The 12,211-nt window shown below is 42.3% G+C and overlaps 1 protein-coding gene across 5 annotated transcripts in view; it reads left to right on the forward strand.

The window, feature by feature from the left end:
• The window catches only part of LOC134472453 (BMP-binding endothelial regulator protein-like), a 262,792-nt gene extending 251,040 nt beyond the window's left edge, over positions 1 to 11,752 (forward strand). For all 5 annotated transcript variants that reach the window (XM_063233856.1, XM_063233857.1, XM_063233854.1 and 2 more), the window contains one exon: positions 5,327 to 11,752. In XM_063233856.1, the coding sequence (XP_063089926.1) occupies positions 5,327 to 5,508 (182 nt within the window). In that variant the 3' untranslated portion in view covers positions 5,509 to 11,752. The remainder of the gene's footprint in view (positions 1 to 5,326) is intronic.
• The last annotated feature ends 459 nt before the right edge of the window (positions 11,753 to 12,211 follow it).

The raw sequence follows: 12,211 nt of genomic DNA on the forward strand, positions 1-12,211 counted from the left end.
AGATTTAGGAGGATATCAGAAAATGGAAAGAAACCCTTTGCTCATAGATAGGAAGAACTAAATCGTGAAAATGGCCAGACTCCCAAAACTGTTCTATAGATATAGCACTATCCTGATCAAAATAGCATTAGCATACCTCATAGAACTAGAAAAAAGTATTCCTTAAATTCATTCGCAAACAGAAGTAACCTAGAATAGCAAAGATAATCCTGGGCAACAAAGGCAATGTAGGAAGCATTGCAGTCTGACTTGAAATTATTCTACAATCAACATGGTACTAGCAAAAAAAAAAAAAAAGAAAGAAAAAGAAAACCGATCTGAAGATCAGTGGAACAGATTAGCAGTTGCAGACACAACTACAAACACTCTTAGTCAACTTATCTTTCACAACGGGGTCAAACATGTTCACTGAAAGAAAGATAACCTCTTTAATAAATGATGCTGACAAAACTGAGTCTTTCCATGCCAAGGACGAAAATTATACCTGTGTTTCTCACCATGTACTAAACTCAAAATAGATCAAAGATCTAAAGCTTAAAACAGAAATACTACATGTACTGGGAGAGAAAGTAGGTAGAAATCTTGAAGACATAAGTATAGGCAGAGAGTTCATGAATAAAACTCAAAGTACACAGGAAGTACTTCAAAGAATCAACAACTGGAATCTCATCTCATTAAAAAGCTCTCATAATCAACAGGACTCACTAGCAGAGTAAAAGAACAACCCATAGAGTGGGAAAAAATTGTAATCACAAAGGAATTGTATGTAGAACATATAAATTGAAAAAACTGAGACCCCTCCATTTAAAGACATAATCCAAAAAAGTATCAGAGATGAATACACATGTCTCAGGATAAGAAATACAAGTGGCAAATATATAAAAAATGTGCAACATGATTGGTCATTCAAGATTTGTAAATTAAAACAATAGGGAAATCCATTGCACTTCAGAAAACATGGCTATCATTAAGAAATCAACCAACATCAAATGCTGGAAGTACTGTAGGAAAAGGGAACCCTTCTCCTCTGTTAGTGAGGAGATTGTGTGTATACCATGACTGGCCCCATGGAGATTGCTGAAGAGATAAGGATTCTAGTCTCATTCAACTCAGCTGTTCCTCTTCTGGGTATCTTCCAGAAAAATTAATAACAGATCATACCACAGCAATGTACATATGCCCATATTTATTCCAGCACAATATGTAATAGCTAAATCTTGAAAACCAACTAAATGCCCATCAACTGAGGAATAGGTGAAAAAGATGTAGTATTTTTATACAGTGAAGTACTATTTAGCCACAAGTAAGGATAAACTAGAGACTTTTATAGATAAGTGTATACAACTTGAGACTATACTCATAAGTGAAATAAATCAGATTCAGCAGTGAAAACATATTGTCTTCCTATATAAGAAACTGAGAGAATAAATAAGGTTTAAAATGTGCAACAGACATTGTGAAATGGGAAGAAATTTTTTAAAAAGAGAAACTGACTTGAGGGGAAGGAGAAAAGGAAAAAGGGAAAAACATGCAAGTTAGCTTTACTATTATTATCCCTTAGGTCACTGAAAATGAAAGTTCATGCTAGTATCAACTGGAGAATTTTTCATGCCCAAATCTTGTACTGAGTAACTACTTTGAAGATGACAATATGCAATGCATTAATTATTGTTATTCCCCCACCATTTGGCATGAAATTCTGTTTTACCTTTTTTCAATAAAATTTAATCAATTTTAAACAACTAATGGAAAAATACACAAATTTTGGTCATCTTGTATTTAAATAATTGAATTGGTAAGTGAGTAAATGTTAGGAGATAAAGCAGGGTGTGTGAACTCCAGCACCAAGTAGAGGACAGAGAAATAGCTCAGTTCCAGAAGGCACAAATCCACACTTACCAAGCACAAAGATCAACAAAATCAGCATACAGTGGTTTTATGTGACACTGTAACTGTCTGAGTGTCCCTTAGAGAATAAATACATGCTAACACTAACCATTTTGGAAGTTCCTTATTTTATTAAGGAACTAACCAAATGAAACCTTTTAGAATACAAACTAAATCACTTGGTGTTTAATAATTTATTCTCTTTTTTGTAAGTTTGGAAGACATTTGGATTCACAGAGGGTTAAAGAGGGCTCAGGTCATTATTAATTTTTTTAAAGTCATCTAAAAGTTGGGCCAGTTCAAAGCCAAAGTGATGATGTTATTCTCAGCTCAAAGCTCTTCCAACGCTTTCTGCCTCTTGTGGCCCCTGGATCCTGCCTTTATTTCCCACCACTCTCCCTTCTCGCAGTCCTCTCTGCCCACTCACCGAGCCCAGGACCCAGCTGGACTCAGCTGTCACGCCTGCTGCTGCTCTCTGCCTGGAAAGCTCCTCCTCCATGTCTGTGTGGCAAGTTTCTGCTCACCTCTCCCAACCTCCAGAATGTCTTCCTGGTCCATTAAAGTCCTCTCCTCACTCTTCTATCTCTGTTCTGTCTCTCTGTTTCCTATAACACCTCTCGGTTTCACTTGGAAACTGCCTGCTTAGCGTTACCTACTCAATTACAAGCCCAGACTCAGAACTGGAGGTTGCGGATGATATCTGACTCCTGTTTAACCCTTTGGGCTTACGAGGAAAGCCAGCACACAGCAGATGCTCAGCTGATGTTTGCTGAGTTTCTAACAGTTCTGTTTTCACTCCTGGGCCTAGAAGGTGAGGAGGAGTTAGCAACTGGAAACTGGAAACCCATGTGGTGTATGGAGAGAGCCATCTAGCAGTGGCCTCAGAAGTGTAGGGTGAGGATGGAGTACCTGGCTCTGGGGGATTAACTGATGGTCAACTTGGAACGCCCAAATGAACTGGGTCGGTGTGACTTTGGGCATGGAAGATCCATTACGGATTGTTGCCAAAATGTCATAAAAGTAGAATGGGAAGGGAAGATTGCAAGCTGATGCTTTTCCTGGAGAAGTTTGCCACAGCTGGTTTTCCTGATATGAACTCTGCTATTCTCGTCATCAAAGGTGCTTGGATCCTCACTTTCACCAAGCGCGTCTGCTTTTCTCGTCAGGAGAGCTCTGTTCTTCACCTTGAGTGTCATTTGCTACCTCTAGTACGGACTCTTCAGCCTTCAGGCACAGATCCCTCACCTTGCTGATGCAGACTTTCTAGCTTCCACCACTGGCTTTTGGGCCTTCCCGGTATAGATCCTTGGTATGGACTTGCATGAGACATTGTCGTGAACTATAGGCCTTCAGCTAGACTTCTATGAAATCCACAACCCCAGCTGGATTCTTTGGGTGTCTAGCACAAGGACAGATCTCTTGTACTGTTTTGCACTTAACTGTTTGGGTGAATATTATAAAACAACCCTATAAAGTATGTATCCTGTATTAAATTTATTCCCTTGCAAACCCAGACTACAAAGTTGGCCATGCTCGCTCCTTCCCTCCTGCTTCCTATTGGTTCAGTGTCCGGAAAGAACCCTTGGTGTCACCTAAAGAGGTCAAGGTAGACAAGGTAAAGGAGGGCAGAGAGACAAATAGAAAATGCCCAGCGCTGCCCTGCATGATTTCTCTGTTCAGGATTCACTGGCTCACTCAGCAAGTGTTTACCACTGGCTGTTACAGGCAGCGCCCTCTGGAGGCTGAGGATGGTGTGCCAGGCAGCAAGAATTTTGCCTTCTGCTCATTTAGGAGAGTAAAACAACTCCATGTTGTGTAACAGCTGTGTAAAGGAGAAAAAAAATGGGAAAGGGATAGAAAATGTGGGAGTGAGGTTTTGGATGGGAACCAAAAAACACACCTCTAGAAGCTGAGGGAGCGAGCCTGACCAAAAGTCAATATGGTTTCATTTGCAATTTCCGTATCATTAAGTGTAACTACCTACCAGACAGAAGACCAAACCATTTATCTCTCCCTTTAAAGCAGTGCACAGTGGCTTTGCTCAGAACAGGTGGTTGGTGATAGTTAATAGTTTAGTTAAAATTTATAGTAGTGATAAATAAATATGTCAGTATTTCATATGAACCCATCAGGAAAAATGTTAATTATACTGTCAAATATTTTAAAATTGGTTGCATTTAAATGTTTTTCAAAATGCTGTTTCACACAGCTCAATTCTCCGACAATAAGAAAGAATGTGTGAGGGATAATTGCACTCTCTTTGGATGGGATAACTCTGTTCTTTTGGCTTTAACTAGTGTGATGGGCATTCAAGGAGCCTCCATAGAATTTGTTTTGTGGTTCTTATGAACTTGTTTGCTAATTATGGTCAGATATCCACATTGTACAGCAGCTTTCAGCACATAATTTGACTCAAAGAAAAACCCATTGGCTTGGAACCAGTTCTATTTATTAGTTCTACATTTCTGAGATTCTTCACCAGGTATATTCTACAAACCCATGAACAATAGTAGCAATGTTTAAACTACTGACCATGGATCCCCCATTGTCACTACTTTTGTTTGCAGCAACAAGTAAAGGTGAATTGTTACTGGTGGTTTTGGAAGATTACTGATCCAAATTTCCACATGTCACAACAATCCTGATAATGAGAACGAATTGACTCAGGTGGAGAAATCTGAGTGTCATAAAATTTTCAGGATGCTTTCATCAGTGTGTTATGATGAGTTTGTTCTTAAAGTTGCAGAGTCTCTGTTTCCCAGATCATGTCACAGCGATGGCACATTGGCCCGGCTCATCTGCACCATTTTCATATGCCCTGATCAGCCCAGCCTGGCCGCTGCCCTTGCTGTGGACACATATCTGATTTCTCTTTGTGTCTCTATCCCACTCTTGCTCTAATTTGCCTCAAATTGACTCATTCATCATATGCTTGCTTTTGACTAAAATATGCCACAAATTTCCAATATCCTTGGTAGGTTTTTCCTGTGTGCCATACATTTGAATATTTATAAACTTGCATAGAATATGTCTATTCACCACAACTTAATAGCTAGACAGATTATTTAAGATTAATTTTAATGCTGTTTTCAATAACTGAATACCCTTATACATTTTCCTGTTGCCGTATGAATTTATAGTTTGCCTTACCTGGGAGTGAAAAGCTTTCATTATGATTATATGTTAATTTTAAGATGTTATTATATATGTTATTTTGGAGCTAGATCTTAGGATTTACTTTTATAGATGCAGGTGACTCCCTAAACATTTGAGGTATGTAGTTGTTGGTTATTCCCTTGTTAAAATGCAGATCTGAGTGTGGGATAGACCTGAGTACTGTGGAAAGGTCCGTGTGGGGTCCCCACCTGCAGACATGGCCCCAGGCTGAGGCTGAACCGAGGAGCCACTCCTCAGATCCCGCTCTGTCTCCTCTCTGCAGCCACCCAGTGCAAGCATGGTGCTGTGTATGACACCTGTGGCCCGGGGTGTGTGAAGACCTGTGACACCTGGAATGAGATCGGTCCTTGCAACAAGCCGTGTGTGGCAGGCTGCCACTGTCCAACAGACTTGGTCCTGCACAGAGGACGATGCATCAAGCCAGTCCTTTGTCCTCAACGGTGACCTCTGTGCCAGCCATTGAGACTGCAACCTGGTGTCCCTAACACTGAAATAGAAGAGCCAGGGAAAGACTGCTGTGCATGTGTGCCTGACTCTGCACACAGAGTACGTATGTGTAAATACATAGCGGAATAGGTGTATTCGAACATTTCATCATTTATATGGACTACAGTGCAGTATTATATGTATATTTTTTGCTATAAGACAGGTGTTGTTTCTGGGATCCTAATCTGTAAGCCATTGGATATGCTGTATAGACACTCCAGGGGCATTTAACAGGCAGTGTGCAGACCTCGGGAATGGCTGTGCCATCACACACCTTTCTCATTCTTAAGGAAGTTTCCTAAAGACCCTCAGCTGCTGCATTCATTTTAGCTTGGAGTCAGTGTTTGTCAATGAGTGGGAAATGTGTTTCTTTAGAGAAGAGCACATGTATTTGAGGACATTTCATGTTTGCAAAGACAGGACTGTATGCCTGACAGAGATGACAGGAGACTGGGACAGGCTCTTATGGTGCCTGCAAAGCCAAGGGGTGGGCTGCTAGGCTTCACTGGGTCATGGTCTGATATTGTTTGCAAAACTGGCTGTCACCAAGAAATACGGGTATGTCACTAGGGCAGCCTCCTCATTATATAGATCTGTGTGGTAGATGTGACCACTTATGTCATGTGTTGGGATGAAAGAGTATCCAGGTGGCCTGTTAGTGGTATTTAGCATGAGGAGTTTGGAGAAAACATTGCACAACAGATGAAAAATATCCATGTCTCTGGATCTCAGAGCAATCCAGTGAGGAGATGGAGGCCCTCTATCCTTCAGGATACACCATGTATAAAACAAAAGCCTTTGACTGTCTCTAGAGAGTTCCTGCCCAGTACTATTTGCCTATGAAGAGATCCTAGTTATTAGATGGGGGAGACTTACTCACCAGTTGCTTTAATGTCACTCCCAAGCAAAGAATGTTCTGTGTACTTTCTCCAACTTACCAATAATGTCACTACCAGTCACCATGTGAATTTCTTGAATTGCTTTCTATTAAACAAGGGAAAATGTCAACAGAAACAAAACCAACTTTTGTCTAAAAATAGATACTCTGCCTTGGAATAAATAAATGGGTTAAGTTTCAACCAAGGCATTTTCTCCTTTGAGACATGCTGAGTTATGCTTCATAAATTAGTTGTATCAATGTCAGATTAGCCCATTTTAACATTTTAGTCATAATTGATAGACCCTACCTTTTTAATTTTTAATTGATAGAGAGTTCTATTAATAGACAAAAAAAATGGCTACATTCTGGCAGCTGCAGGATTAGCCATCTTGTCAAAGACTTGTGTGCCCTTTATATTCTCACAGCCAGGGTATGGGGAGTTTCTCACCAGAGCCCTGCTAGCTGTTGAGTGAGCTGAGCACAGTCCCCGTATAGTGCTGATGGCCAGCAGCTGTCTTTTTGCTCCTCGCTCCTCCTCTCAGGTCTTAGCCTCTGTTCTGTCCTGTACATACACTTTCATTCTCCTTCTCTAGGTAGGGTGGGCCCTGGGCTGGGAGAAGCCCAGAAGCGATGCCATGGTCCACTTAGTCCCGTTGTTGTTCCAGCCCTTGGAGCTCAAAGAGCCAGATGCTCCCCTTGCTCCTCCCTGTAACTCAGTTAGATGAAGTAAAAGGCTTGGGTGACCCGGGTGCCTCTCACTCAGGGCCCGAGGAGCCTCTATGCAGACAGACAGTCTGTAATGTAGGCTTTTACTTCCGGGACACATGCGTGTACCCCAGCAGACCTCAGAGTCCTTGACCCACTCACCCAGCCCCAAGCAAGACTCACTGGACCCTGCTCAGGTGACACTGCGAGTGAAGCAGGAGGAACAGGGGCCTGCATGTTTCTGGTGCTTTCCTGGGTGTCAAGGATTTAAAGGCTCAGTGAGGCACATGACTGTCCCAAGGCCACAGCCAGTAGTTTCGGGTGGACATGGTCTCCCCGGTATACTCTGTTGCACGCACAGCAGCCCACGTAAGGAAATTTCTTCTGTGGACCAGAGTGTACTTATTTCTACAATGAGCACAGACCATGTTCCTACTGCATTTGTGGACAGGCTTTCCAAGGACGACCACAATAATTTGCCCTGTGTGCTCTGCTCCACTGAGGCATGGCCAGGCGCCCATAGCTAGAGGCAAATGTGCCACCTTTCCTGATGGGTATGGGCTGCCCTTGGTGGCTTTCATGTTGCCAGCAGGTCTGACAATTGCAAGCCCAAGAGTGTGGTTCCAGGTGACAGTTCCAGCTGAGCAGGGGCTTCCATCCCACCCAACCACCAGATATGGGAAGGGAGAAGCCTCCAGATAACTCCAGCCCCAGCCACCAAGGGTCCCCAGCCGTGGCCATTCCACATGCATGGCTCACATTTCTGTGTATCTGCTGGGCAAAGCACCAGTGCCTTTGTTCTAGATTATCACTTGGAAGATGCTGACAGAGCACACAGCCTGAAGAAAGTAACTGCGCCACCCTCCGAAGCAAAGGGCAAGTTTGCTTTCAGCCTTGGAAGACAGAGATAGTGTCCTCTTTAATAAAGATACTGTCTTCTTGGGCTTAAGGCAGGCATGGCCCGCTGACTTCCCTGTATAGAAGATTAGGGTTCCCAGTGTCCTAGGTTTCCCTCTTACAGTGCCACCCACTACATAGGAGGTATCACCTGGCTCTCTCTGCATCACCCTGAGGAACTAGGCCCCAAAAATGGACACAAGAAAGTACTGGAACTCAGGCTCCTGCTATTCCTATACAAAATAAAGTCTCTGACCCACCGTCTCCTGTTTTCCACCAACATCCACACAGCTGTGGCAGGTTGACTTCTTGTTTTACAAGTGAGTGAGAATCTCAGAGCCTGGTAACCTAGTGCACACAGTCTTTGAGTTCAGCTCCCAAGGATCCAGGAACATCAGAAGATGGCCTTTGCTTTACAGCATGGTTTGAGGAGCATTAATAGAGAATCAGAAAGAGGCAGATGTACGAGACTGATTCCTTTTCTCCGGGGAGCCCACAGCCTATGCAAAAGAATGAGTGACTTACATAGAAACAATAGACGAAGCAGGCCCAGCATTACACACAAGTAACCCAGCACTCACGGAGGTTGAGGCAAGAGTTCACAATTTCAAGCCCAGTTTAGGCATCTCAGTGAGACTCTGTCTTGAAAAAAAAAAAAATAATAAGTAAATTTTAAAAAGGAAGAGATACAGTTCAGTGTGAAGGCCCTGGGTTCAATCCTCCGTACCACAAAAAGAAAAGAAAATGGAAAAAAAGTCAAATATCCAAAGGCTCCCTCCCTATGCTGAGAATTGTGTTTTTGTGATCCAACCCACAAATATATCTGATGGCCTTTGGATGTCAAACACCCATGTCCCATCATAAGTGGGAATTTAATGTAATTTATGTAGTAATTTATGTAGTAATTTAATGTGTTTTAATTTTTTAATCAAGTTTTCACTGTACATCCATAGAATTCCAAATTAGTCATCCTGCTTCAATATATGAAATCACTATTTTTCATTTCTTCCTGTATTTAAAATTTAAAAATACAAAATACATTTAGCACATGATTGAAAATGAAATTTTGTTTGTAAAAAAAATAGTTTGTTTCAGTTATATATAATAGGAAACACTACTTTTCTTTGAAATTGAATTGAATTAATTATTAATGTGTGTGTATCTCTTTGTTCTGGTCAACACTCATTTTCCTCCAGCTGTAGGGGCACGGTATGCAAGCCTCTGTCTTTATCGTTCAACATCCTGGTTTCAAGTCTTTTCAGGAACTCAGAAGCTGGTGGTTGACAAGCACTGTGCTTGACACTGGAACACAGCAGAAGGACTTGAGCAGACTGGGACATCAAAGCTGCTGATCTGCACCCTCAGGGGGAGGTGGGAGGTGACTTAGGACATGTAGTGTGTCATTCCAGGAACGGAGAACAGCAGGTGAAGCAGCAGAGGATCATCGAGATACCCAGAACTGAAAGGCAGCATATGCTAGCTTAGCAAAATACCTTCACGTCAGGCTCCTTACCCTGAGCCGGAGAAGTGAGAGAGAGGCTGACCATGCAGAAAGCAGGGTCCATAGGAAGACTGAGTGGGACAGCAGTCCATGCACCTCCTCTGCAATCACTTAGCTTTCAGAATGTTCCTTTACCTCTAAACCAACCCTAATATCTGCTCACATTATCATGAGACTCAAAGTGTCACATGTGTGCATTATGAAGTGTTTCCCATGCGATCTGTTTAATACCACCTATTATTGAAATTTTAAAAACCTCTGTCAACTTCAAATTGGATGTTGGCACAAGGAAGTGTGAGGTATAGCAATAATGCAAAAGGCCAAATAAGATCATTTACATTACATTTTGAATTATGTTAGAAGAGTTTTCATGGCTATTTTCTTCCTTACTTTGCTCACTGAGATTGCCATCCACTTGTATCCCTTGCCCACATATACATAACAGCTTTCCACTGATATTCTACCCTCTATCTGCAACTCACATACTGATGGTGAGAATACTCAGGTGAAGCTGAACAGCACCTTCACTGACTGTACTGGATCAAACCACACCCAAGGATCTAGGAACTAACTTTTTGACCGATGTGGCACTGCAGCTATTGGAAAAGCCAGAGCCCATAAACAGGGCATCCTCACTGAAGGACATGGATCGATTGCAGGTACCGAAGTACCTCTTCAACTTGCATGGAGTGGTGGCCACAATAGTGCCCCAGCTCTGGAACCTTCTGTGAACAGGAATGTGCTCCTGAGGCACAACCTCTATAGGTCACCATGGTGGCCAATCAGGTCAACTCTTCCAGACAGTCGCTGGCCAGCGAGCCAGCCAGGGACTGAGCGTGACTTGTGAACCTGGTCATTTCTACCCAGCACTGGCCTCCTCCTACATGGGAGCACCTCACTGAGTGTCTTGGTTACTTTCCTCTCATTGCTGAAGCAAAATATGCAACACCCAAACTGAAGAAAGAAAAGGTTTATTTACCTCATTGTGCAAGTTTCAGTCCTTAATCCACTGGCTCCTGGGCAGTGTGGGCTGGCACCGAGACAACACTTCAAGACAGCGGCTGGCAAAAGCAACCAGAGCAAAAGAGAAGAGAAAGCCCCTTTGCCTCCCTTGTATTGTAGGTGTAGCACTCAAAATCTCCTTGCCCTCCTGTTGCATGGGCTCAGGATATTTACAAAGTGAGAACCCTGGCTCCCTGCTGAGTCGCTTAGTTAAATTTCTTTTTTTTTTTTAACTTTTTTTTTTGTCTTTTTCATTTTTATCGGTACTGGGAATCAAACTCACAACTGCCTACTTGCAAGGCAGGTGCTTATGCCACTGAGCTAAATCCCCAGCCACGCTTAGTTAAATTTCTAACTCCAGATGACACACTGTATCATCCATAACACTGAGTATGCTGACACCTGTTGGCATGTCCTGTGCTTATCTGAAGACTTCCAGACCACCTTTCCTCTGTGGTTTTGATTTTTGTTTTTGTAATATAGTGATTGAACCCAAGGCTCTTGTACTGAGCTCCACTAAAGCTCATTTATATTTTTTAAATTTCAAGACAAGATCTGAGTAAGTCATTATATTGGCTGTGCTGGATTGAACTTCTAATCCTTCTGTCTCAACCTCCCAGAGTGCTGGGATTACAGGCATGTATCACCACACCCAGCTTATCACTTCTATTTTAATAAGTGTCACCCTTCCTAGTTTGACCCATCTTAGTTTTCCTGACCACCTACATATGGTGCCACCAAGGAAATCATTCACTCTACAGCCATACTGAGGGATCCTCTGCCTCCCAGAAATTTTTCTAAGGCCACAGCTCAGTAGCCTTTTTCAAGGAAGGATATGTATGCCCATGAGATGTTTGTCATATATATATATTCCCAGGCCCTGGCCAGAGTTTCAAGTCCTTGGGATGGAAAACAGTTCTCTGCTGCTACAGAGGCATAGGGTACACGTCTGTGGAGATCTAAGCACTGGTCACTCAGTCAACCCAGCCATTGAGAAGAACATCTAATAAAACCACCTTAATCTGAACAATGGCTCTAATTTATTCCACATATTTAACTAAATGATTTACTGTATTATAAAAACTGGTTTAATGTCTTTTAAACTAAATAAAAGGAAATATACCTTAAAAAGTTACAATGTATAAGATGTGATCATAATAGATGGTGAGTGTTCAGGGTTTGTTTTTTAAATTTCAATAAAAGACCTATTTCCATGAGTCCCCCTCAAAATCCTCCCTGTGATTTTAGTATACTCGTCCCCACCATTTTGCCACTTTCTGAAGCAGCTCTGGAGTCCTCTTTTGTGATGGCTTTAGGTTCAGGGTCCTGGCTAACTGCATGCCCTGAATCAATTCAAAATATTGCCTTGTTGTGGTCCTTTTGGATGTGGGGACAAGCCAGAAGCCATGCTGTACCAGATCCAGTGTCTAAGATGGGTGGGGGTGCACCACAATGCTGTTACCAGCCTGCCTTTCCCTCAGCAGCAGCAGTCTTTGCTGTATTTTGTATCAAAGACGACTCCCACAAGTGCTTCAGAAAGTGACACAAATAATGGAATTATTATGCTCAAAAAGGAGGGGAATATTTTAAGGGCACTTAAGGGCAGTGTGTCTTTTCTAGTAAGAGATTTTTTTCTTTAGTTTCACGAGCACTCTGTAGTGTGGATGAGGGTGGCC

Source organism: Cavia porcellus, unplaced genomic scaffold (assembly GCF_034190915.1).
Source record: "Cavia porcellus strain 051 isolate PalLab524CR breed Dunkin Hartley unplaced genomic scaffold, mCavPor4.1 scaffold_23, whole genome shotgun sequence".
NCBI lineage: Eukaryota > Metazoa > Chordata > Mammalia > Rodentia > Caviidae > Cavia > Cavia porcellus.